The sequence below is a fragment of the Microcaecilia unicolor genome, chromosome 10 (assembly GCF_901765095.1).
Source record: "Microcaecilia unicolor chromosome 10, aMicUni1.1, whole genome shotgun sequence".
Lineage (NCBI taxonomy): Eukaryota > Metazoa > Chordata > Amphibia > Gymnophiona > Siphonopidae > Microcaecilia > Microcaecilia unicolor.
Genome location: NC_044040.1, coordinates 81,960,614 through 81,988,310, shown reverse-complemented (window position 1 = coordinate 81,988,310; position 27,697 = coordinate 81,960,614). Strand labels below are relative to the sequence as shown.

General features: G+C 44.2%; 1 protein-coding gene across 1 annotated transcript; it reads left to right on the top strand.

The window, feature by feature from the left end:
* Window positions 1-983: 983 nt before the first annotated feature.
* C10H12orf66 (chromosome 10 C12orf66 homolog) lies at window positions 984-27,564 on the top strand. Its single transcript, XM_030216837.1, has 3 exons — window positions 984-1,401; window positions 22,737-23,025; window positions 26,588-27,564. Exons 1-3 carry the CDS (start codon window positions 1,131-1,133, stop codon window positions 27,396-27,398), a joined length of 1,371 nt encoding a protein of 456 aa, XP_030072697.1. The 5' UTR covers window positions 984-1,130; the 3' UTR covers window positions 27,399-27,564.
* The last annotated feature ends 133 nt before the right edge of the window (window positions 27,565-27,697 follow it).

The window sequence follows — 27,697 nt, the reverse complement described above, 5'->3', positions numbered from 1 at the left end:
GGGATGGCAGAAAGCGCCGTATGTTCATCGCTGCGCTGCCTGTAACTTTCACTACTTTTGGAGGACCGTGGGGGGTGAGAGGGAGAAATACTGAACTTGCGGGAGGGCTGCTGGACCATGGGGGTGGGGAGCAGGGCGACTAAAGCTGCCTTCAAACTGATTTTCTGTTGCCACTTTTAAGGGTCTGCCAGAAGCCGGCTAAGCCAGACTGGCTGAAAAAAACAGCCAGTTGGAAGCCTCAAATATTTCTGGATTTATACCCTGAGTGCACCATTTGAAAATCTCACTCTTTGGAATGATTCACCATTGATGATGCTGGTTTTGTTGCAATGGCCAAATCCAGAACCATTTGCATTAACCCTTCACAAAGGAAAACACAGAGTTTTCCCCAGAAAATACATCTGACTATCCTACATTAACACCCACTTTGGCATTACAACTGATGTGCCACTTGACTGAGCCACAAGCTGCACAAAGGAGAGTTAATGATTTGTATATATCCTATACATACCCTGAAATTTATGCAATGCATTTCATTCTAAATAATATTTTTTCCAGAAGTTTACAGGCTCAAATACTGTAGATTTTAGGGAACTAAAATACTGGGGAACCCAACGAAACCTCTAACTAAACTCACAGGTCAGAAGAGGTAGTGGCTTTGCTATTCATGTAATTGTTTGTACTATTTAAAATTGTTGATGTCTGCAAGTTTTGGGGATACTTAGCAGCTATCGAAATACTATCGACCGACCCCCCCCCCCCCTCCCATCATCATCAAAATAAAAAAAATCGATTTTCCAAATTTCCCAACAAATGTTTAATAGTAACACGAACCCCCTTCTTCCCGCTGTCCCTCCCTAGAGAGGGACTACAACGAACCCGCCCACAACAGCAGCGCGTGAAGTAGTGAAGAGAAAAAAAAAAATACTCGATACTTTATTCATTACGAAGACGGAAATAAACTGCGGTTTCCAAGAGCAACGGATCAGATCCGGGGTCAAAGTGCCATGTTGACATTTGTGTGTGTTTGGTGCTTGTTAATGGTTGTACGTCTTGTTCAGCAGCTGTGAATAGCGGCCGCAGAGTTGAAGATGGGGGCCTAGAACCAGCGGGACGCGACCTTTGCAGGAATGTTGCGGGAGGGTGGTTCTGCTACCTGGGAGGAGATGAGTGACTCGATCTCGCTAGCTACTCCGGTGCCGGTGGAGCAGGCCGTGCTAGAAACTTTCTTTTCTCATTTGGGGATTTTCTCGTACGATAAAGCGAAAGACAACGTGGAGAAGGAGAAGGAGACAAACAAGAGCGCCGGGGCCAGCTGGTGTTCTATGCTGGCAGCTCTCGCACACTTAGCAGCAGCGGAGAAAGCGTATCATAGCATGACATTCTTGGGTCAGAAGCTAGGTAAGAACTTCTTCCCTAAACAAATAAATATTAATCCCTTGGCCTCCCCACCCCAAAGACCCCAGGCTGATTTCAGATATAGAAAGCGCAGAATACGATTTCAGGTGAAGAACGCAAGGTGCATCCAGAGCAGGATTTAAAGTTCTGATCCCAGGAAAAAAGGGGGAGGGGGTTGCATCAACCCCTTCTCCAACAGCATTCTTTCCTCTCCACTCACTAGTATCCTTCTCTTTTTTTATCTCGCCGTTCTCTGCCAGGTACACTGGGGCCCTTTTACTAAGCTGTAGCAAAAAGTGGGATTAGTGCGCCCTTGCATGGTATTTTCCATATACTAAGGCCATTTTTGCCACTCATGTAAAATGGCAGATTTTCCTTTTTGTTTTTTTTTGTATTATCTGCCACACGCTAAGGTTGCCATTAGTGCACAGCCATTAATAGAAGTTACTGTGTGTGCACTTACCACCCATTTTGTATGTGGTAAGGGTGCATGCAGTTAGCATGTGGTAATATATCTGTACTAACTGATCAGTGCAGAACTGCCCCCAACATGCACCCTCCTGAAAAAAGATGAAACATTTTTTTCAGCATGTGGATTAGCATGTGTTATAATGGCACTCACTGCAGGATCCCGGAGCGTGTCCCACAGTATGCCATTTTAAGCTGTGTTAGGTGTGCATTAGTACTTAACACAGCTTAGTAAATGAGCCCTAAAGTCTCTTCTCTTCCTTTTCTTTTAGCCCTAGCAAGTGATTTTTTTTCTCCCAAACAAGTGCTTTTTTTTTCTCCCTATATAGTTGTATCTCCCACCTTTATGTATGTATTGAGAGGTTGAGTGGATCAGATGGTGCAGTTCTTGCTTTCAGCAACAGCTAGCAGACAACTACTGCAGTATTTCTGTGCCTACTATGGGAAAAGATGCAAATTCTGCCAAAATTATTCAGTCTTCTGGAAATCCTCACAGTCATCAAAAAAAGCTGATTGTGAGGATTTCAAGAAGAAGAATCCTGTGAACTCCTGATTGAGCATCTACATAGGAAATGAATTTTAAGATGGGCAAGTGCAATGTGATACACATAGGGAAAACAAAATCCCAATTGCATGTACAAAATGCTGTTTTCTGAGTAGGGAGGCACCCCCTAACAAAAGATCTTGGAATATGTTGAGACTTTCAACCCAGTGTGCTGTGGCTTTTATAAAACCAAGTACTTGAGAATAGTGGAGGAGTGGCCTAGTGATTAGCGTGGTGGACTTTGGTCCTGGGGAACTGGGTTCGATTCCCACTGCAGGCACAGGCAGCTCCTTGTGACTCTGGGCAAGTCACTTAACCCTCCATTGCCCCAGGTACAAATAAGTACCTGTATATAATATGTAAGCCGCATTGAACCTGCTATGAGTTGCCTGAAATGGTAAATTAGTAGAAATTCTCTTTTGATCCTGCTATAACAGTTGTTAATGTTCTACTGCTATTTATTAGATTTGTGGTTTACATTATCAAAGATCGCTAAGTGATAGGAGAGGGTCAAACAAAAAAGTGGTAGGAGAAGGTCAAACAAAAGCAACAGTGTCTTGGATATATAAGAATGTGTCCTGCTAATACACATCTGTAAGGTATACACTCATTTATCGCAGCACCTGGTATCAAAATACTGACCTGAGTTCACATGCAGTGCTTTGCGCAGTACTGTAAAAGTTCTGCTATGGTATTCTGTTGCTGAACTTAGAAGGAAGCTTTGGTACATTCCAATGGTCTGGACTGGCCTGGCATGGACAAAGATATAGAGAAAGGCAACAAAAATGATAAAGGGGATACAAGGACTTCCCTATGAGGAAAGGTTAAAGAGGCTAGGACTCTACAGCTCGGAGACGAGACAGCTGAGGGGAGATATGATAGAGGTCTATAAAATACTGAGTGGAGTAGAACAGGTAAACATGAATTACTTGTTTACTATCTCCAAAAGTACAAGATATAGGCACACAATGAAGCTACTGAGTAGTGAATGGAAAAGAAATGGGTAAAAATATTTCTTCACTCAATGTTTAATTGAACTCTAGAATTTGTTATCAGAGAATGTAGTAAATGCAGTTAGCTTAGCAGGGTTTTTAAAAAGGTTTAAATAATTTCCTAAAAGAAAAGTCCATAAGCCTTTATTAATATGGACTTGGGAAAATCCACTGCTTATTTCTAGGATAAGCAGCATAAAATCTGTTTTATTCTCTCGGGATCTTTCCAGGTATTTGTGACCTAGATTGGCCACTGTTGGAAACAGGATTTTGGGCATGATGGACCTTTGGTCTGTCCTAGTATGGCAACGCTTATGATCTTACCTTCTAAAGAGGAATGTACAGTTATACCTTATCTGATAACTGTCGCTCCTTGAGTCCTGCCAGACCAGTACAGGATGACCCCTGCTAGCTTGGTAGAGAGACGGAAAGTACGCATTATGAGAAAATAATCCATGCATATAAAAAAGTTAGGGGAGAGAAAAATATAGATAATGTAATACAGTGAATGATTAACAATGAGGTTTTAAGTTATAGGAAAAGGAAACTGTAGCAACAGCATGCTGATCTCATGTCTATAGAAGGAAGGCAAGCAGATTTGCTCCGTCTTCATCTTCTGTAAGGAGGGCAAATACTATGGGTCTGGACTGGTCAGGGGAAGGCTCGAAGAAAGACACTGTACTGTTTTTTTTCCTGTTAGCAGGAGACTGGATTAGGAGGAAACTTGCTTGCTTTTTGTCATTCCTGAAATTATTAATTGCTGATAAGTAGATGAATGATTTTGAATGTTTTGTTTCTAAGTATAACCTCACACTCAAGTTGAACAATCCCTGCATATGCATGAAGGCAAAAAATGTGCTATGAATGTACAGTGGGGGAAATAAGTATTTGATCCCTTGCTGATTTTGTAAGTTTGCCCACTGACAAAGACATGAGCAGCCCATAATTGAAGGGTAGGTTATTGGTAACAGTGAGAGATAGCACATCACAAATTAAATCCGGAAAATCACATTGTGGAAAGTATATGAATTTATTTGCATTCTGCAGAGGGAAATAAGTATTTAATCCCTCTGGCAAACAAGACCTAATACTTGGTGGCAAAACCCTTGTTGGCAAGCACAGCGGTCAGACGTCTTCTGTAGTTGATGATGAGGTTTGCACACATGTCAGGAGGAATTTTGGTCCACTCCTCTTTGCAGATCATCTCTAAATCATTAAGAGTTCTGGGCTGTCGCTTGGCAACTCGCAGCTTCAGCTCCCTCCATAAGTTTTCAATGGGATTAAGGTCTGGTGACTGGCTAGGCCACTCCATGACCCTAATGTGCTTCTTCCTGAGCCACTCCTTTGTTGCCTTGGCTGTATGTTTTGGGTCATTGTCGTGCTGGAAGACCCAGCCACGACCCATTTTTAAGGCCCTGGCGGAGGGAAGGAGGTTGTCACTCAGAATTGTACGGTACATGGCCCCATCCATTCTCCCATTGATGCGGTGAAGTAGTCCTGTGCCCTTAGCAGAGAAACACCCCCAAAACATAACATTTCCACCTCCATGCTTGACAGTGGGGACGGTGTTCTTTGGGTCATAGGCAGCATTTCTCTTCCTCCAAACACGGCGAGTTGAGTTCATGCCAAAGAGCTCAATTTTTGTCTCATCTGACCACAGCACCTTCTCCCAATCACTCTCGGCATCATCCAGGTGTTCACTGGCAAACTTCAGACGGGCCGTCACATGTGCCTTCCGGAGCAGGGGGACCTTGCGGGCACTGCAGGATTGCAATCCGTTATGTCGTAATGTGTTACCAATGGTTTTCGTGGTGACAGTGGTCCCAGCTGCCTTGAGATCATTGACAAGTTCCCCCCTTGTAGTTGTAGGCTGATTTCTAACCTTCCTCATGATTAAGGATACCCCACGAGGTGAGATTTTGCGTGGAGCCCCAGATCTTTGTCGATTGACAGTCATTTTGTACTTCTTCCATTTTCTTACTATGGCACCAACAGTTGTCTCCTTCTCGCCCAGCGTCTTACTGATGGTTTTGTAGCCCATTCCAGCCTTGTGCAGGTGTATGATCTTGTCCCTGACATCCTTAGACAGCTCCTTGCTCTTGGCCATTTTGTAGAGGTTAGAGTCTGACTGATTCACTGAGTCTGTGGACAGGTGTCTTTCATACAGGTGACCATTGCCGACAGCTGTCTGTCATGCAGGTAACGAGTTGATTTGGAGCATCTACCTGGTCTGTAGGGGCCAGATCTCTTACTGGTTGGTGGGGGATCAAATACTTATTTCCCTCTGCAGAATGCAAATAAATTCATATACTTTCCACAATGTGATTTTCCGGATTTAATTTGTGATGTGCTATCTCTCACTGTTACCAATAACCTACCCTTCAATTATGGGCTGCTCATGTCTTTGTCAGTGGGCAAACTTACAAAATCAGCAAGGGATCAAATACTTATTTCCCCCACTGTAAGTGTGATGCTAACTCATTCTCCTTGTGCCCTAAATTTCCTTGAAAATGTAATTCTCCGAGGACAAGCAGGCTGCTTGTTCTCACTGATGGATGACATCCACGGCAGCCCCTCCAATTGGAAACTTCACTAGCAAAGGCCTTTGCTAGTCCTCGCGCGCCCATGCGCACCGCGCTTGCGCGGCTGTCTTCCCGCCCGAACTGGCTCGTGTTCGTCAGTCTTCTTTTGTCCGCGCTCGGTACGGTCGTGTTTGCGCCGTTCGCGCCCCTTAAGTTGATCCTCGCGCGTCTTTTTGACTTTTCGCTAGTTAAAAAAAAAAAAAAAAAGGGAATTTCAGAGAAAGGCCTTTTCGGTCTTTTTCCCCTTCCCGTATTTCCAGTTTTTGCCCCGTTAAGTTTCCTTTCGTTTTCGGGGTAGGCCCTTTTGAGGCCTCGGGTCGAGTTTTTTCTCTCCCTCTTTTTGGTGCCTTATCGCAATTACGAGTTTTGATTTCGCCGGCGTGATTTTTCCGCCCATGTCATCGAAGTCTCCCAGCGGCTTCAAGAAGTGCGCCCGGGTAATCTCGCTCACTGATAGGCACGCGTCGTGTCTTCAGTGTCTGGGGGCTGGGCACCGCCCACAGGCCTGTAGTCTTTGCGCCCTTTTACAAAAAAGGACTCAGGTAGCGAGATTGGCCCAGTGGAACGTGTTGTTCTCGGGCTCTTCGTCGACAACAGCACTGGGAGTATCGAGAGTGCATCGACGTCGTCAGCGTCAAGACCTCCGACCTCGGCATCGACTGTATCGACTGCATCGAGGCATCAACCCTCTGCATCGTCGGTACCGAGACATCGGAAGGCTGCGTCGGCGGTACCTGGACCTCCACTAGTGCTGATGTCGTCGGACGGTGGTGCTTCGACTGGAGTGCAGGTGAGGGCTGTCCATTCCCCTGCTGGTGGCGGTGAGCCTTCGGGTGGGTCTCCCCCTACCCTGAGGGCTCCTGCGGTACAGCCCCCCCAAGACCGACCTTCTTCGGCCTCTGCCCCGAGGAAGCGACGGTTGGATTCTACGTCCTCCTCGTCGGTATCGGGAAGTTCCGGTGACATGGTTCGTTTGAAAAAGTCAAAGAAGCATCGACACCGGTCTCCTTCCCGCATCGGTACCGAGAGCTCTGGGTCGCCGAGGGAGTCGGCACCCAGTAGGCATTGGCACCGGGAGGACCGCTCACCCTCTGTTCAGGAGGTGTCGATGTGCTCCACCTTGGACAGCCCGGAACAGCCTCCACGCCCGGAACAGACTCTGACTTCGACGCCTGCATCGGCTTCCATGTCTTTCTCCACAGCCGCCCCTTTTTTGTTCTTCCAGAGATCCTGGGAGAGCTGTTGCGCCCTTCCCCTCCGGTACTGGGGATGCTTGCGCCACCGGTACCGTCGAGTGAGGCGCCGGCTGGCCCCTTGCCCGGGGTGAGGTCTCCGACATCGGTGCCGCTTGCGGTACCGACTGCGGTCGCCTCCCAGGAAGGCTCCCCGACGATGTCGGTGGAGGGAGCTTCGCCGGTGCGGGCGAGGGAGTCTACCTCTCGACGCTCACACCTTGGCCGTGTTTCCATGGAGTCGAGCCGGGCGCGGCTTCAGACACAGGTTCATGAACTTGTGTCTGATACCGATGGTGAGGCCTCGTGGGAGGAGGAGGAGGACATCAGGTATTTCTCTGACGAGGAGTCTGATGGCCTTCCTTCTGATCCCACTCCCTCCCCTGAAAGGCAGCTTTCTCCTCCCGAGAGTCTGTCTTTTGCGGCCTTTGTCCGGGAGATGTCTACGGCCATCCCCTTCCCGGTGGTTGTGGAGGATGAGCTCAGGGCTGAAATGTTTGAGCTCCTGGACTATCCTTCTCCACCTAAGGAAGCGTCCACAGTACCCATGCATCATGTCCTAAAAAAGACATTGCTGGCGAACTGGACCAAGCCTTTAACTAATCCCCACATTCCCAAGAAGATCGAGTCCCAGTACCGGATCCATGGGGACCCAGAGCTGATGCGCACTCAGTTGCCTCACGACTCTGGAGTTGTGGATTTGGCCCTAAAGAAGGCTAAGAGTTCTAGGGAGCATGCTTTGGTGCCCCCGGGCAAAGACTCTAGAACCTTAGACTCCTTTGGGAGGAAGGCCTACCATTCCTCTATGCTCATGGCCAAAATTCAGTCTCTCCGTGGAGTGAGGAAGGGTTCCAGAGGCGATCCTACCTGGGGGATTTATAATGCCTGTAAATTGGTTTAAAAGAGTAGTATTTTTCCCTTTCTGATGAAGACTTTTGAAACTCGGCCAGAGTTAAAGGGAGCAGTTATTATGATGGCAAGATTGGAATGGATGAATGATATGTGATTTTAATGAAGCACAAGCACGAGCACAATATACCCCAAGGGAAGTGAAATAATTATGTGAATAATGGGTGTATATCGCATTGTGGGTAGGTTTATGTAAGATATGTGGGAGAAGTGAGATCTAGGTGTCATGAATTAACATTTACCTCCTTTAGGTTCAAACAAATGTTGAATTGTATGTTTTATTATCCATGTATTAGATGGTAATAAGGAAAGCACCATAATTTATGGGTGGAGATTTGAGCTCAAGTCCAGCAATATTTAATGTGAGTAGTTTATGACTTATACATATGTATTATAAATATACGCATACACCGGTGATTAAGATCTATTTGGGCTCAGCTGTATGTACATACACAAATATTAGGAGGTGGAACATCATATGTGCAATGATGGTTCCATTGTGACACCACCACATATTCCTCTTGGGGATATAATGGGTGTAAACGGTATGGTCTGAGCACATTTAAAATAATTTAAAACACTTTATAGTATATTTTTTTTAAGTGCATACATAAAAATAAAAAAAGATAAATTATTTTGAATCCAAGTTTAATATAGTGAGTTTAAGGTTTAACTTGGTTTGTGGGATTTGTTCTTCCTGATTTTTTGCAAAATTCAGTCTTACCAGCTCTACACGAGCATACACATGCGGAACAATGTGCGGCAGTTGGCGGGCTTGGTGGACAAGCTCCCTCCTGAGCAAGCCAAGCCTTTTCAGGAGGTGGTCAGGCAGCTGAAGGCGTGCAGAAAATTCCTGGCCAGAGGGGTATATGATACCTTTGATGTTGCGTCCAGGGCCGCTGCTCAAGGTGTGGTGATGCGCAGACTCTCATGGCTGCGTGCCTCCGACCTGGAAAATAGGATCCAGCAGCGGATTGCGGACTCGCCTTGCCGTGCGGATAACATTTTTGGAGAGAAGGTCGAACAGGTGGTAGAGCAGCTCCACCAGCGGGATACCGCTTTCGACAAGTTCTCCCGCCGGCAGCCTTCAGCTTCTACCTCCACAGGTAGACGTTTTTATGGGGGAAGGAAGACTGTTCCCTACTCTTCTGGTAAGCGTAGGTACAATCCTCCTTCTCGACAGCCTGCGGCCCAGGCTAAGCCCCAGCGCGCTCGCTCTCGTCAGCAGCGTGCGCCTCAGCAAGGCCCCTCGGCTCCCCAGCAAAAGCAAGGAGCGAGCTTTTGACTGGCTCCAGCAGAGCATAGCCGACATCAACGTGTCAGTGCCGGGCGATCTGCCGGTCGGAGGGAGGTTGAAAGTTTTTCACCAAAGGTGGCCTCTCATAACCTCCGATCAGTGGGTTCTTCAAATAGTCCGGCACGGATACACCCTCAATTTGGCCTCCAAACCTCCAAATTGTCCACTGGGAGCTCAGTCTTACAGCTTCCAGCACAAGCAGGTACTTGCAGAGGAACTCTCCGCCCTTCTCAGCGCCAATGCGGTCGAGCCCGTGCCATCCGGGCAAGAAGGGCTGGGATTCTATTCCAGGTACTTCCTTGTGGAAAAGAAAACAGGGGGGATGCGTCCCATCCTGGACCTAAGGGCCCTGAACAAATATCTGGTCAAGGAAAAGTTCAGGATGCTTTCCCTGGGCACCCTTCTTCCCATGATTCAGGAAAACGATTGGCTATGCTCTCTGGACTTGAAGGACGCCTACACGCACATCCCGATACTGCCAGCTCACAGACAGTATCTGCGATTTCAGCTGGGCACACGTCACTTCCAGTACTGTGTGCTACCCTTTGGGCTCGCCTCTGCGCCCAGAGTGTTCACGAAGTGCTTGGCTGTAGTAGCAGCGGTGCTTCGCAGGCTGGGAGTACACGTGTTCCCCTATCTCGACGATTGGCTGGTGAAGAACACATCCGAGGCAGGAGCTCTACAGTCCATGCAGATGACTATTCGCCTCCTGGAGTTACTGAGGTTTGTGATAAATTTCCCAAAGTCCCAACAACTTGTTGTCCCTCGTCTCGCGGGTGCGAGCGTCCCAGCAGATCACAGCTCAGCAGATGTTGAGATTGTTGGGCCACATGGCCTCCACAGTTCATGTGACTCCCATGGCCCGCCTTCACATGCGATCTGCTCATTGGACCCTAGCTTCCCAGTGGTTTCAGGCTGCTGGGGATCTAGAAGACGTGATCCACCTGTCCACGAGTTTTCTCAAATCCCTGTATTGGTGGACGATTTGGTCCAATTTGACTATGGGACGTCCTTTCCAAATTCCTCAGCCACAAAAAGTGCTGACTACGGATGCGTCTCTCCTGGGGTGGGGAGCTCATGTCGATGGGCTTCACACCCAGGGAAGCTGGTCCCTCCAGGAACGCGATCTGCAGATCAATCTTCTGGAGTTACGAGCGGTCTGGAACGCTCTGAAGGCTTTCACAGATCGGCTGTCCCACCAAATTATCCAAATTCAGACGGACAACCAGGTTGCCATGTATTACATCAACAAGCAGGGGGGCACCGTATCTCGCCCCCTGTGTCAGGAAGCCGTCAGCATGTAGGCTGTGGGCTCGCCGTCACGGCATGGTGCTCCAAGCCACATATCTGGCAGGCGTAAACAACAGTCTGGCCGACAGGTTGAGCAGGATTATGCAACCTCACGAGTGGTCGCTCAATTCCCGAGTAGTGCGCCAGATCTTCCAGGTGTGGGGCACCCCCTTGGTAGATCTCTTTGCATCTTGAGCCAACCACAAAGTCCCTCAGTTCTGTTCCAGGCTTCAGGCCCACGGCAGACTGGCATCGGATGCCTTCCTCCTGGACTGGGGGGAAGGTCTGCTGTATGCTTATCCTCCCATACCTCTGGTGGGGAAGACTTTGTTGAAACTCAAGCAAGACCGAGGCACCATGATTCTGATTGCTCCCTTTTGGCCGCGTCAGATCTGGTTCCCTCTTCTTCTGGAGTTGTCCTCCGAAGAACCGTGGAGATTGGAGTGTTTTCCGACCCTCATCACACAGGACGAAGGGGCGCTTCTGCATCCCAACCTCCAGTCTCTGGCTCTCACGGCCTGGATGTTAAGAGCGTAGACTTTGCCTCTTTGGGTCTGTCAGAGGGTGTCTCCCGCATCTTGCTTGCTTCCAGGAAAGATTCCACTAAGAGGAGTTACTTCTTTCTATGGAGGAGGTTTGGCGTCTGGTGTGACAGCAAGGCCCTAGATCCTCGCTCTTGTCCTACACAGACCCTGCTTGAATACCTTCTGCACTTGTCGGAGTCTGGTCTCAAGACCAACTCTGTAAGGGTTCACCTTAGCGCAATCAGTGCATACCATTACCGTGTGGAAGGTAAGCCGATCTCAGGACAGCCTTTAGTTGTTCGCTTCATGAGAGGTTTGCTTTTGTCAAAGCCCTCCGTCAAACCTCCTACAGTGTCATGGGATCTCAATGTCGTTCTCACCCAGCTGATGAAACCTCCTTTTGAGCCACTGAACTCCTGCCATCTGAAGTACTTGACCTGGAAGGTCATTTTCTTGGTGGCAGTTACTTCAGCTCGTAGAGTCAGTGAGCTTCAGGCCTGGTAGCCCAGGCCCCTTACACCAAATTTCATCATAACAGAGTAGTCCTCCGCACTCACCCTAAGTTCTTGCCAAAGGTTGTGTCGGAGTTCCATCTGAACCAGTCAATTGTCTTGCCAACATTCTTTCCCCGTCCTCATACCTGCCCTGCTGAACGTCAGCTGCACACATTGGACTGCAAAAGAGCATTGGCCTTCTATCTGGAGCGGACAGAGCCCAACAGACAGTCTGCCCAATTGTTTGTTTCTTTTGATCCCAACAGGAGGGGAGTGGCTGTGGGGAAACGCACCATATCCAATTGGCTAGCAGATTGCATTTCCTTCACTTACGCCCAGGCTGGGCTGGCTCTTGAGGGTCATGTCACGGCTCATAATGTTAGAGCCATGGCAGCGTCGGTAGCCCACTTGAAGTCAGCCACTATTGAAGAGATTTGCAAAGCTGCGACGTAGTCATCTGTCCACACATTCACATCTCATTACTGCCTGCAGCAGGATACCCGACGCGACAGTCGGTTCGCGCAGTCAGTGTTTCAGAATCTGTTCAGGGTTTAGAATCCAACTCCACCCCCCTAGGCCCATGTGTATTCTGTTCCAGGCTACACTCTGTTAGTTGGAAAAATTGTTAGGTCAATCTCAGTTATGTCCTCGCCGTTGCGAGGCCCAATTGACCATGTTTGTTGTTTTGAGTGAGCCTGGGGGCTAGGGATACCCCATCAGTGAGAACAAGCAGCCTGCTTGTCCTCGGAGAAAGCGAATACTATATACCTGTAGAAGGTATTCTCCGAGGACAGCAGGCTGATTGTTCTCACAAACCCGCCCGCCTCCCCTTTGGAGTTGTGTCTTCCCTTGTCTTTGTCTTGCTACATATGGGACTGACGAACACGAGCCGGTTCGGGCGGGAAGACGGCCGCGCATGCGCGCGCGAGGACTAGCAAAGGCCTTTGCTAGTGAAGTTTCCGATTGGAGGGGCTGCTGTGGACATCACCCATCAGTGAGAACAATCAGCCTGCTGTCCTCGGAGAATACCTTCTACAGGTATGTAGCATTCGCTTAAGTGCATTTTGCACATTCCGTCATGAGTAATAAAAGTGGCTTGAACCTTCTGTCTGGTTATAAATCTGTTTTATCAGTTTACCCCACCTGGTAAAATCTCTTTTGGGAAAATAAGTTCACCCTACATATTTGCTGGTAATTGTCAGTGAACCTTTTCAGAGTGTCTTGGACCTGCAAGATTAATAAAGGTACCATGAGCCTTCTCATAGTTTATAAATCTACCTTGAGCTTTTGCTTGGTACAAAAAATATGCTTTGGCTGCAGTTTGGGATAGCAAATATGTCTGGCATCTGTCCTTGATACTGTAAGTTCACCTTGCCTCTCTTCTTGTAGTAAATGCATCTTTAGTGGGGGAGTGGGGTGGGAGAGGGAGGGAGATTAAGGAAAATCAAAGGAAAGCCTGACATACCATACAGTACTCTGGAGAACTGAGTAATTGTGCTTTATTACTCTATTTTTATTAGATATGAAGAACCAGTAAAGCTGAATGCTACTGGAAATTTATACTGCAGTCACACCTAATTAGGAAAGAGAATGCTCAAGTAATTTTCACGAGATAATTCAATGTGCATAGCAAATCAGAGGCTCCTGTTTTGTTGAGCACTGCAAATGTTTTGTAGATTGCTTTTAAATGTTGTTGTTTGGAGGTATCTAGATATTTTAATGTCTATTCGATTCTTATTATATCGCCTTTCTGTGATACAACCAAAATGGTTTATTACGTACAGTTATTTTCTCTGTCCCTAGTGGACTCACAATCTGAGTTTTGTACCTGGGGCAATGGAGGGTTAAGGGTCTCTTTTACAAAGATGCGCTACCGATTCTCGGTGCGGCAAGTGAGAGGAAGCCCATTCAATTCCTATGGGCTTCCTCTCATTTGCCGTGTGAGAATCACTAGCACGGCTTTGTAAAAGAAGCCCTTAGTGATTTGCTCAGGGTCACAAGGAACTGCAGTGGGAACGCAACCCACTTCTTTCACGATCCGTTAGGCTAATTCTCCATATATTCCTTATATTCTTTTGTTTGAGCTTCAGTCCTCGCAAGCAGTTTTATGTTAAATATTTCTTTCTTTTATTTATTTATCGATAGAAATTACAAAATATACCAAAGATAACTTTGTCACCCTAATTGCCAAGAATTCCAAAAGAAAATAATTAGGGAAAATTCCCTTTTTAACAAATATTACAGGCATTAGTCCACAAAAGGAGCAGCCTGACCAATACACAATAACCTGAGAGGGGTATAAAGGAAAAAAAATATTCATAATTCCACTTTACGAATCTTGTTTAGGAGTTCTTACATCCAAGAAAGAACGTAGTTGTGAAGGCTCAAAGAAATAAAAACTAACGTCAATCTGTAATACACATTTACTTGGAAACCTTAACTGAAATCTAGCTCCCACATTCAAAGTTTCCTGCCGCATAGAGAGTGTCACTCGTAGCCCACTCGTGAGCCCTTGAGCCCAGGCCCCAGACAGAAAGGAAATCTAGGAGAGGCCTGAGGTAGACCGAACCACAACTAATAAAAGAAATAGCCCACAGGGTACTCACCCAGGACTCCAGCTCCTGAGGAGAAGTGCAGAACTCCTCAAAGGTAGAGAACTTCAGGACATAGTAACATAGTAGATGACGGCAGAAAAAGACCTGCATGGTCCATCCAGTCTGCCCAAGATAAACTCATATGTGTATACCTTACCTTGAATTTGTACCTGTCTTTTTCAGGGCACAGACCGTATAAGTCTGCCCAGCAGTATTTCCCGCCTCCCATCACCGACTCTGGTACAGACCGTATAAGTCTGCCCTCCCCTATCCTAGCCTCCCAACCACCAACCCCTCTTACGGCACAGACCGTATAAATCTGCCCAGCAGTATTTCCCGCCTCCCAACCACCAGTCCTGCCTCCCATCACCGGCTCTGGTACAGACCGTGTAAGTCTGCCCTCCCCTATCCTAGCCTCCCAACCACCAACCCCTCTTCCCCCCACCTGCTCCGCCACCCAATTTCAGCTAAGCTTCTGAGGATCCATTCCTTCTGCACAGGATTCCTTTATGCATATCCCACGCATGTTTGAACTCCGTTACCGTTTTCATCTCCACCACCTCCCGCGGGAGGGCATTCCAAGCGTCCACCACCCTCTCTGTGAAAAAATACTTCCTGACATCTTCCCTGAGTCTGCCCCCCTTCAATCTCATTTCATGTCCTCTCGTTCTACTGCCTTCCCATCTCCGGAAAAGATTTGTTTGCGGATTAATACCTTTCAAATATTTGAATGTCTGTATCATATCACCCCTGTTCCTCCTTTCCTCCAGGGTATACATGTTCAGGTCAGCAAGTCTCTCTTCATACGTCTGGGAACGCAAATCCCATACCATCCTCGTAGCTTTTCTTTGCACCGCTTCCATTTTTTTAACATCCTTCGCAAGATACGGCCTCCAAAACTGAACACCGTGGGGTTCAGTAGACATCACATATGCTGTAATCAGAGCCTGACAAAGAGCCAGGGACGTAGAGGGTGAGGAGGGAAACTCCTCTAATCTTCCCTTTTTTCTTTGGCATCATAAGAACCAGGAAATAGGTAAAAAGGAAAACAATCTTCCGGAGCTCAGCATAGCACATCTAATCTCAACGCCATCTTGGTCAGTCTCATTGTTAAATGTTTCTACAATAAGAAATGTTCAAATCTCTTCACCTCATGCCTGTTCATTTTGTTTGGTGTCAATAATTTGTAATTTGCTTCCATTGGAAACTTGATTTTGTAGTAGTGATGTAGTACTACAAAAGCTGCTTTAATGAGGAGGTTTATTTCCATCTGTGCTATAAGTAAAACTGTACAATTGTAGTTTTTCTGTCTGTGTTGATGAATTATATCATGTCTCCATTATTGGATGTGGAAGAGTAGCCTAATGATTAGAGCAGCAGACTGATAACTAGGACAGCCTGGTTCTAATCCCTCTTCAGCTTCTTGTGATCTTGGGCAAGTCATTTTACCCCCTGTTGCCTCAGGTACAAACCTAAGGGTCCTTTTACTAAGCTGCATTAGAAGTTAATGTGAGCCTAGAAAAGCAGAAAATGACCTAACTTGGGATGCGCTAAAGCATCATCCGTTAGTTTCCATATCGCTATACAAAAATCCGCTTTGGATTGTTCATTCTTCTTGTAATATCTGGGGTTTTTTTTAGATTAAGGTATATGTTCTTCTCGCAGTGATTTTTACAATTTGGGTAGGTTCAATAACATAGACAGAGTCTTCTCTTGGTTTTAAGTGGCATTACTTAGTGTTTTGTTCATTCTTTCTACCTGCTCTAATAGCCTGAATATTCAAATGTGTAATCCTGTCCCTTGCCCCTGGGGAGGGGAAAACACTTCAGCCCTAGAGGCTGGAATAAGAAAGACAATCAGACTCGGGTATAGGCGCAACCAGTAAAAATCTTTATTGGTATCTCACTAAGCCAATGCAAAATAATTGTTCTCTCTGGAGCAGGTTGTCACCCAGTAGCCAGACGCACAGACTGAATAACAAAACTGCTGCTCTGCAAAACTTTCCTAGCCATCACATATATACATAAGTTTCGTTTCTCTGAAATCATGTGATTTCTCCTAAACTAACTTGTGATCATATATGGATTTTTCCTGTTTCCTTCCATTACACAATATAGTAATATACAAAAATGGCAATTTCCAGTATTCTACCATCCTCTCCTACTTGTGTTCACATGCACACTTTGTTGCAATTGGCTAATTCCTTATCAGTAAAGCGTGATCACAGCGTGGAAAACCAGCTAACAAGTAGTATGAAACACCTGGTGTCCTTCCTCTCTGAACACATATTTCTGTTGGAAAATCTTGGAGTCTGCAGGGTCCTCAGTCTCTCATCACCACCAAGGTTATATCCATGTGTATCTGCCATATATGGGCCGCATAGCCTCAGTTCCTCCTTGGCATGTGATATGTACTTTCCAGTTACTGATAAAGCACTCTTGCTTACATGCAGCTGCAGGGAGAAACTAAAATTATGCTGAAGACAGCAAACTAGGAAATCTGAGGGCTAGCTGGGCCATGTTACAGGCCTAGGATAGGGAGGAATATACAAGCCTCTTTTACTTCACCTTTTAACCATGCTGGCTGTTGTTTACTCTTCTTTCCACCTTTGTTAATATGTGGATTACATCTGGTCTGGGCTTCCAAGATAGTATTTTTAAACAACGCCCATGCCAGATTTAAAGTCCTAACCTTTGCATCCAACCCTTTCAGCTTCTTTTTAACCATTTTCCTCATTTTGTTATAGTCACCCTTTCGAAAATTGAATGCTGCTACAGTAGATTTCTTTAATGACTTCACTCCAGATATCAGCTCAAATTTGATCATGCTATGATCACTGTTTCCCAGTGGATCCAACACCGTTACCTCTCATACCAAGTCCTGCATTCCACTAAGGACTAAATCTAAAATAGATACCCTTCTTGTCAGTTCTTGGGCCAGTTGCTCCAAGAAGCAGTCATTTCTCTATATAAAAGGCAACACCAACGTTCTATGAAGCCTCCAGCCGGAAGTGTGAAGGGGGCGAGATATCCGGTTTCCCTATGAGTGTCTGCCCCGCCCTCTCTGTAACACAGTCAGTGAAGGAAAACAGCAGAGCACGAAATCAAATCGCTGGCTCTGTAACAGTGAAGGACTCAGATGGGGGAGGGGAGAGAGGCCAGAGGGCAGGGACACACACACTCCCACATGCACACAGAAGAAAACATTGCTAGCCCCCGTTTCATTTCCATCAGAAACGGGGCTTTTTCACTAGTTTATTATATTTAAGAATTTTACCTCCCTAGCACTCCCTGATGTAGCATTTATTCAGTCAATATTGGGGTAATTGAAATCGTCCATTATTATAATGTTGCCCAATTTGACAGCTTTCCTAATTTCTGTATACAATTTGTTCATCTGTCTGTTCGTTCTGCGGCGAACAGTAGTACAGCCATACCAGTATACTCTTTTCCTTCACACATACCCAAGAGCCTGGGAATCAGAGAGACACATAATGTATGCTGCAAAACTGGTGGGGTTCTGTTTTTTAAAGTTTTCAAGTATTTTGGAAGTCCAATTAATATCGCTTTGGTCTTTTGTTATTTTTTTCCAGGTGGTTTATCTTCAATTCTTAGATAGTGGTGCTGAATATCCTTCTGACTCCTGCAGCACAAACCAGGTAGCAGGCTGAATATCACGGGGAGGTGGGGTTAAAGTTTTCAAGCACCTGTCTCCCCCAACCCCCCACCCCCAGCCTACCTTAAGGATGCCCATGCTGGCTCCTGGTTTTAAATGATATCCTGGGTTTGTAGAAGTAGTCTTGTGGTACTACTCCAAAATGGAGATTGCGTACTTAAGCGGTAATCTCGTAGTACTACTGCTAGGATCTTTAGTGGGTAGTACTTTGAGACTGCTGCTACAGGATGCAGCCTCAGTTTTGAACCTGGAGCTATCATGGGCAGGAGTAACAGGGGATTGTGCCTGCCTGTCCTACCCTAGACCACCAGGGTATCCTTACAGTAGGCCTGGGGAGGTCTACAGTGGGTCTTAGGTTGGTTGGGGTCTTGGGTAATCAATAAATGCTCTTGGCAGGCTGGGGATGGTATTGATGTGCTCCTATCACATCTTATGTCAGTGTTAATGGTGATTACAATTATTAATGCCATTAAAGTTTGCCCCTTAATGGCATTAGAACTACTATAAACCATACATTTTTCTTTGGTGACTGTTGTCAGGAATGTTTTGTTCCAACAGCCTGTCAGTTTGTGTTTTAAAGTGCCAGAGATCTTGATGTATTCATTTTCTGTAACCTTTTCAATGGTATGATCCCAATAGTTGTTTGCAAGAAGTAAGATTTTACTGTAAGTAGAGGGTCCAATGTATTATTATAGCCATTTGGTCATGGCATTGCTCATAGTCGGTGTGGGCAATTTTGCTACAGGCACTGATTTTCAGCTGTTGCCAGGATAGATTTTTGTCTCATTTTCCATCAGCACCTTATGTATTGGCCATGCAGTGGCCTGTCTTTCCAGTTATTGAACCTTCATTTGCTCTATTTTGTGCTACATAGTCTTATTTCAGTTGGATCACTGCATGTGTGGTCCTAAACATAAGCAGATAACTTAGCTATTTAAGCAAGGGTGTTTATTTTTTATGAAGTCATGCTTTAAACAGATAAAGTTATCCAGATTATTGGTGCTATCCATGTAATTTTCAGCCTTACTCTCTGGGCTACCCTCCTCCTCCTCAGCTCCTAACTTTTGGCTGGATGTTGAGATGCTGCAAAGAGCCCTGAAAACCAACAATTTATTTGGCAAACTCCAGGTAACCACATAACTTGTTTTCTTTGTTTGAATATTGATCTCCTCTATGTTTGTGTATGTCTGTGCATATTGTATTTATATATAAATACACACATAGAATTCACATAAAAGCACTGGGATCATGATCTTAAAAAGAGTATTATGGAGAATGAAGAGGTTGTGATCACCTGGGACATTCCCATTCCGATCATAAATAGCTGGATGCAAGAAAACCAGGCCCATTGGTAAGGGAGAAAAAATACCAGAATTGTATTGTTCATCGAGGTGTAAGTTCCAAGCAGCTGTTCTGTGAATCAGTTGGGGGGAGAGAAAGAGAGAGAGAGATCATTAAATATCAAGAAATGCAGTCAGAGACCAAGACAATGTGGCAGAAAGAGAAATATTTCAGATTGTATTGAGAGGCACAGGCTTGATTTAAGGAGAAATTTTAAGTACACCTGGATAGGTTGCTTCTACATGTTACATCTTATGAATTCCAGATTGAAGCTCTCGTTGGCACTATGCAAATACAATGTTGAGCATTAGCAGAGACTGAGATCATGCCCTGGCTTTGAAGTGAGGTTCATTACTATCATGGTAAGCAAACAACTAAAACATTTGGAGACATTGACCCTGAGAGATCATTTTCAAACCAATTTGGCATTAACCACAGAAATTGGTGGTTTTCAAAATATATCCACACAGAAAGTGTGTGTGTGTGTACATATATATATATATATATATATATATATATATATATATATATATATATATATATAGTACTGTTTACTCCAGGGATTCTCAGCCCAAATGTCACAGCACATTTGTGTGTCAGAAAGAGCGGGGAGGTATGTAGCTGAAAATCCTGTGATTTGTATAAGAACCGTATATACTTGATTATTGAGGAGAATAGAGAATAGGAAGCTGCTCCCTTGCCAGCCTGGGCCAGAAATATGGGGTTATGCTCTGTTTTTTGTGCCTGCATTCGCTTTTTCAATTGGCTACCGAAGAGGTAATGACTTGATGCTCTCCTCCTACTGGCTCTGATAGGCAGAGTGGGTAATTTTTAAGAAAGGGGATTGGCAGGATAAGAGGGTTTAAAAGAGAGAAGAGGAAGGGGGTACAAGGGGTTGAGAGAGAGGGCTTTGAGGTTGGGGGAGCAATTGAGAAAGAGAAAAGGATTGAGCTGAGAAAAGTGTAAGAGAGGAGATGAGCGCCTGAATGTGTGTTTGAGAGAGAATGAGTGTGTTAAGAGAAGTCTAGCTGGCAGCATAATCGGAGGACCCTCCAGTCTGGCAATGATCCCATTTATACTTTGTAAAAACAGAAAAAAAAGGTTGAGAACCATTGGTTTATACATGATACTAAAATTAGTCTCTTGCCTGTAGAGTCTGGTTGATTCAGACATGTTGCAGAGGCGAGTAGGTTAATGATTGTCCATTGTAGGCATGGTCTTGATCTTTATTGCAGCATGAGGGTATTCAGTATTAGAAGAATTTTGTTTCCAGTGTGACCTGCATTGTCACAGAGAGGAGAAAAGCAAGAAAATGTAAAGAAGCCTTTCATGTTTTCAGAAAAAAGAATTAAATTTTGCAGTTCACTAGCTGAACCTAACAAGAAGTATTGTCTTAATTCTCTGCTGATACTTTATTTGTTTATATTTCACTCCATTTCTTTCATGTTTGCTTTCTCTCAAACTGCTATATGTAAACCATCTGTTTTGTGATGAGACTGAATAGCCTACAAGCAAAGCTGAAAATTAGTGTTGAATGGGTACTGTGTGATTCGAGCATTTTATGAATCTGCAAAATATATTCTTAGCTGATCAAATGGAGCAAAATGAGGAAAGGTTGGTGGGAGAAGCACACACCATCAGGAAGTTTTGAATGGCAGCTATGGAAAGTTTAGCTGGTAAACCAACCATTTTACAATAAGTTTTAAACTTGCCCCAGCTCTGGCCTAGAAGGACTATCTTCAAGGGCTGCATGAATGTCAGTACTATCCCTAGGGGGCTGCAATATTACATAAGATTGGAACCAGAAATAGAGCTCTAAAGAGAACCTGTGATCAATAAATAAAATTTAACTAAACATGATCCAGCTGATATTCAGACTGATTTCAGCAGACAAGAGAGGCTCCAGCCCACTTAAATCGCATGGGGCCACCCAGTGCCTATATTTGACAGCACTTACTGGGGCAGTGCCGCTGAATATCGGCTCTAACTGCCTATAAAAAATGGACAGGTTAGGGTGGTACTGAGGACAGCGTTAAGGAGGAACTGGCAGCTATGTGGCTACTGGCAATGTTGCAGTGCCAGGACCCACATTAGGACAGCTCAAAAGAAAATAGGCCTTCAGATCCCCCTCTCACCCCTCGATGTGGGCCCTGGGCCTACCTGATATTCATGGTAGTCCAATGGAGGCGAAGGGTGCATGAGCATAGTTCACTTGCTCCTGCCCCTTTCTGCTTCCTTCATAAAATGGTAGCTGTGATGTGTAGACCAGGGGGGATTGGGGGTATGTTCCAGGAGGGAGGAGGGGTTGTGACTATTGCTGGCTGGAGGAAGCATTAAGACAAGGAGAGGGGCGGGATCAGAGGGAGGGTTCGCGGGGGCTTTTAAAAATGCTATGCGGATACCGGCCAATATTTAGCCAGATTCTACATGTGTTATGAGGGCCTCGGCTGAATATCGGCAGGACCTGTGTAAGCTCCGTTGGCCAGCCCCACTGAAATTAGCCCCTGATCTTCAGTGCTGGTGCCAGAACATGTCCCAATTGTGACTATCTGGGGCTAATTCTGCCCATAGCTGTTAGCATTTTAAAAAATGCTGACTGCTGCGGGCTACATAATGAGTAGGATGGAAACAAACTTCTAGAGTGGCTATGCCACTATTCTGAAAATATTTGCAAAATACAGTATTTAAAATTCCCAAAACTCTGATGTTTGTGTAGGCCATTTTCTATGTATACTTCCATTGGTCTTACAGGCCACATAAAATAGCGGGCCGCAGGTTGCCCACCCCTGTTTAGGCTATGATACCTTTTTTGAAGCAGGGTTTCTTAAGCCAGTTTTCTTGAGCACTTCTTGCCATTCTGGTTTTCAGGATAACCACAACGAATATGCATTACAGAGATTTGCATGCATTGGCTCTAGTGTGTCCTGCATATGATTGTGGTTATCCTGAAAACCAGATTGGCTTGAGAAACATTACTGTTGAGGATCAACAAAATCGATGTAGTATATGAACTTTTGAGACGTCAAATCTCTGTGTACTACAACATCTTTTTTTGTTGGTTTTTTGAAAGGACGGATACTCTATAGAGATTCCGTTTTTGTTTTTTTTTACAGGAGCAGTAATACTAGTGAAACTCTATTAAATTAGTAAAATAAATTAACGGCGTGTCAGTAGAGTAGCAGCAGCAGAAGAAATATTTAGAGGTATAGAAGTTGTTAGCTTGAAATTAAGGTAGAAAACTAATTTTTCAAAGGAATTCCTTTAAATACAGGAGATTCTCTCCCATGAGTCAGTGCAAGAAAATGTAAGGCAGATATATTTTTTAAAGAGATGTTAAAGTTGCACAGCTTTTTTTCTGTAGTTTTAATTGACCAACCATATTATTTACATGGATAGGTGGGCAATCGTTTTTCAGCAGGAAAGATTCTATCCGAACTATCTACACGTCGTTATACAATGAGCTGAAGAAGGTGGTGACGACGGGCCGGAATGCCATTGGAGGCACAGCTCCTCACTTGGAAGAGCTCCTTTCCCATTTGTCAGAACAGCTCTGCTATTTTGTGCAGGCCCGGATGGAAATTGCGGACTTTTATGAGAAAATGTATACCCTTAGCAGCCAAAAGTTTATTAATTCTGAAGAGCTTGTCAACACTTTAGAATCCATACTGAAGAAATACAGCTCAAGGTTAGTGTGAAATAAATATAACTTATCTTGATGTGATTATTTGTTGTTTTGATTTTTTTTTTTTTTGTTGTTGTTTTTTTACACTGGCTGCATTGATCAAGAAATATCGGGATAGGCAGTGCCAGTATCCATATAGGGGTAGATTCTATTTATCATGCCTAAACAATCAGCACTGAACAAAAAATACGCCTAGGCCTAAGTTTCCTTGTGGTTTATAGAATACTCTGAGCGCCTGTCTACACGACTAAATTTACTCATAGGCAGTTAGGCCAAGTAAAGCTTGGTGTAAATGTTGACACCTAAATTAGATGCAAACCAGTTGTATTCTATAGAATGCATAGATATTAGAAATGTCTACAACCTGCCCATGACCACGCTCCCTCTTCAACTATGCAACTTAGAATTTACATGCATCACGTTGCAGAATGCGCTTAGTCAGTTCACATAAATTCTAATAATGCCGATTAGTGTCAATAATTGCTTAATTGGCAATTATCGGCGCTGATTGGTTTGTTAACTAATTAAGTTGCGTTCGCAAATCCAGAATATGACCAGATTTGTGCACGCAACTTAAGTTGTGCTATATAGAATCCAGGGATAGTAGTAGGTGTTGAATATATAGATAGGTCGAACGGTGCTGGAACTTATGCAGATAGTGGCAGTATTTATTATTATTATTATTATTACATTTGTATCCCACATTATCCCACCTTTTTGCAGGCTCAATGTGGCTTACATTTCATCATGTATATTGGAAATAGAAAAGAATGTATATTTGGATTTACAGCAAGTTTTGGGTACAAGATGGTGAAATACATAATATTGGGAATAGAAAAGAGTATACATTGTTTTAGCAGAAGTTTTGGTTACATGATGGTGAAATACATGATAGTGTTAGAGTCAAAGGCATTAGGTACAAGAAGGTATGGGAGCAAAAGACAAAGAACATTCCTGGATATCTAGAAGAAGGTGCAGTTACGCATGTTGTTCTTTATGATATATTTTGTCGAAGAAGTAAGTCTTCAGGAATTTGCGGAAAGTGGTCACTTTGTAGACCGATTTCAGGTTACGTGGCAGTGAGTTCCAGAGCTGTGTACATGTGTAGGAAAAGGTTGATGCATGCATCGATCTGTATTTCAAGCCTTTGCATTTAGGAGGATGAAGATTGAGGAATGTGCGGGAGGATTTTTTTGCATTTCTGGGTGGTAGTTCTATTAGATCCGACATGTATGCTGGGGCGTCACCATGGATGATTTTATGGACCAAGGTACAGAGTTTGAACGTGATGTGTTCTTTGAGTGGGAGCCAGTGTAGGTTTCCACGGAGGGGTGTTGCGCTTTCGTATTTTGGTTTGCCGAATATAAGTCTGGCTGCCGTGTTCTGGGCTGTCTGGAGTTTTTTGAGTATTTGCTCTTTGCAACCGGCGTAGAGTGAGTTACAGTAGTCCAGGTGACTAAGTACCAGTGATTGTACCAGGTATCGGAAGACATTCCTTGGGAAAAATGGTCTGACTCGTTTCCACATTGAATGGAACATTTTTTTAGTTATGTTTTTTGCATGGTTCTCAAGTGTTAAATGTCGGTCAATGGTGACTCCAAGGATTTTTAGGGTGTCTGAGACTGGTAGACTTAGATTGGGTGTGTTGATGGTGGTGAATTCCTTCTTGTGGTATTGCGAGGTGAGTACCAGGCATTGGGTTTTTTCGGCATTTAGTTTCAGTCGAAATGCATCTGCCCAGGAGTTCATAATATGTAGGCTTTGGTTGATTTCGTCGGAAATTTCTCTTAGATCGTGTTTGAATGGGATAAAGATTGTTACCTCATCAGCATATATGTATGGGTTTAGATTCTGATTCGATAATAACTTAGCCAAGGGTGTCATCATTAGGTTGAATATGGTTGGTGAGAGGGGGGATCCCTGTGGAACTCCGCATTCAGGTGTCCATGTGGCTGATGTTGTCAAGTTTGATGTCACTTGATATGAGCGGGTGTTTAGGAAACCCTTAAACCATCTGAGAACGTTACCTCCGATTCCGAAGTATTCTAGAATGTGTAATAAAATACCGTGGTCGACCATATCGAATGCGCTTGACATGTCGAATTATAGCAGTAGTATGTTGTTGCCGTTTGCTATCAGTTGTTTGAGTTTGGACACAAGCGTGACTAGTACGGTTTCCGTGCTGTGATTAGATCGAAATCCTGACTGGGAATCGTGCAGTAACGAGAACTTGTTTAGATACTCTGTGAGTTGTTTGGTCACCATGCCTTCTGTTATTTTGGTGAGTAGGGGAATGGATGCTACTGGTCTATAGTTCGTTAGTATTTTTCTTTGCATCCTTGGGTATGGGGGTGAGCAGAATATTACCTTTCTCCTTTGGGAAGAGTCCATTTTGTAGCATGAAATTCATATGGTTAGTTAGGTCCATTATAAATTGTTGGGGGGCCGACTTCATGAGGTTGTTTGGGCATATATCTAGTTTACAGCGAGAATTGGCGAATCTTTTAAGTGTCTGTGAGATAAGATCTTCTGGTAGTATGGTGAATTCAGTCCAGATCCTGTCTGCTGGGTGGATTCCGGGTTCTGGGTCTAGGCATTCTAGGAGTGTTGTATATTCAATTGGGCTGGCTGGTATTTTGAGTCGTAGTTTTATGATTTTTTTTCGTTGAACTATCTCACCAAGTCGTCGGCTCCTGGAGTGTCTTTGTTGTTGTTGGTGACTGGGGTTGTATCTAGTAGTTTGTTCACGAGTTGGAAGAGTTTGTGTGTGTCTTTGTAATTTGGCCCGACTTCAGTTTTGTAGTATTGTCTTTTGGTTTGTCTTATGGCATATTTGTATTTCCTTCGGAGTAGTTTCCACGCGTTTAGAGTGGGGTCATCTTTTTTTTTTGTTCCACGTACGTTCCAATTTCCTAACTTGTGTTTTGAATTCTTCATTGAACCATGGTATTGAGTTTTTCCTGTGCAAGGTTCTAGTTTGAATTGGGGCAATGTTGTCTAGTATCGATTTGCATCTATTATCCCAGTTAGAGAGGAATTGGATTGTGTTTGTCTCTATTGTCCATCCGTCAGTGTAGATCTGTTGCCAAAATTCAGTTGGGTCTATTTTTCCTCTTGTGGTGTAAGTTTTTCATGGTTGTTTGTTAGGTAGGTCTTTCCTTCTCCATTGGAGGGTAATATTTCTTATGTAATGGTCTGACCATGGTACAGGTGACCAATTGGTGTTAGTATAAAGTTTGCGTTGTGATCGAATTTAGTCTACTATATGGATAACTAAGGACATTTTTATGTGTCCTAAGTTATCCCGATAGTAGACCAAATATTCTCACTATCTTGATATAAGTTCTGAGACCACCCATGCTCTGCCCCATAACTATCCACACAGTGCCAAGGCATTCTGTGAGGAGGACATTTAGAGGCACTAACTCAATATCCCAGTCAACAGTACTTATTTTGATAACATTGCTGTTATCCAGATAAGTGCGTTTGAATGTTGATCCATATGTTTTCATTGTTGTGTTACCATTCTTAATATACAGAACTGACAACATTCTTTATTTTGCAGGTTTCATCACCCAATTCTTTCTCCTCTAGAAAGCAGCTTTCAGTTAGAGGTAGATGTACTTGCACATCTTTTGAAAGCCCAGGCTCAAGTCTCAGAATGGAAGTTCCTTCCCTCATTGGTCAACCTGCATAGCGCTCATACCAAGCTGCAAACTTGGGGTCAAATATTTGAGAAACAAAGTTTGACCAAGAAGCATCTCTTTGGAGGGCAGTCTCAGAAGGCAGTGCAACCTCCACATCTTTTTCTCTGGCTAATGAAACTGAAAAACATCCTTCTTGCCAAATTCAGTTTTTATTTTCATGAGACACTAAGCCGGCAAACTACAGAAATGAAAACTTTTACTGCTAAAACTAATCCTGATTATTTTGGAAAAGTTTCCAGTTTTATTAGAAAATATGACGCCGTCAATGTTTCTTTAATATTTGACAACCGTGGATCAGAGAGCTTTCAAGGACATGGTTATCATCATCCTGATTCTTACAGGGAAGCCCCAAAGGGCGTGGATCAGTACCCAGCCGTGGTATCTCTGCCAGGCGATAGGCCTGTAATGCACTGGCCCAATGTAATCATGATTATGACTGATAGAACTTCAGAGCTAAACAGTTTGGAAAAAGTAGTTCACTTCTACGATGACAAAGTACAAAGTACATACTTTCTAACACGGCCTGAACCTCATTTTACTATTGTGGTGATATTTGAATCTAAGAAATCTGAGAGAGATTCATATTTCATCTCTTTTCTCAATGAGCTCTCACATTCCCTTAAAAATTCCAAAGCTTTTGCCAGCCTAAAACCTGGCTCCAAAGGATGAGCCCTGACCATTACTGAAGGGTTCAAGCCAAAGCCATACTTTCTTCTAGAAACCAACATGATTATAAATGCTTTAAAATTACCTGGAATTATGCGATATAGTAACTGTGTTGGTTTTCTTTTGTTTTTTTGCTGAAGTTTAATAAAACATTGTTTTTTTTAGCTTTTAATAAAGATATTTAACCATTTGAAGATTATTAAATTAAGTGCACATCTGAATATATTTACACACTATACAAGATTAATTGCTAGACAAATAATTTGACTTACTACAATGTAACTTTTTTTTCCATTACGTTC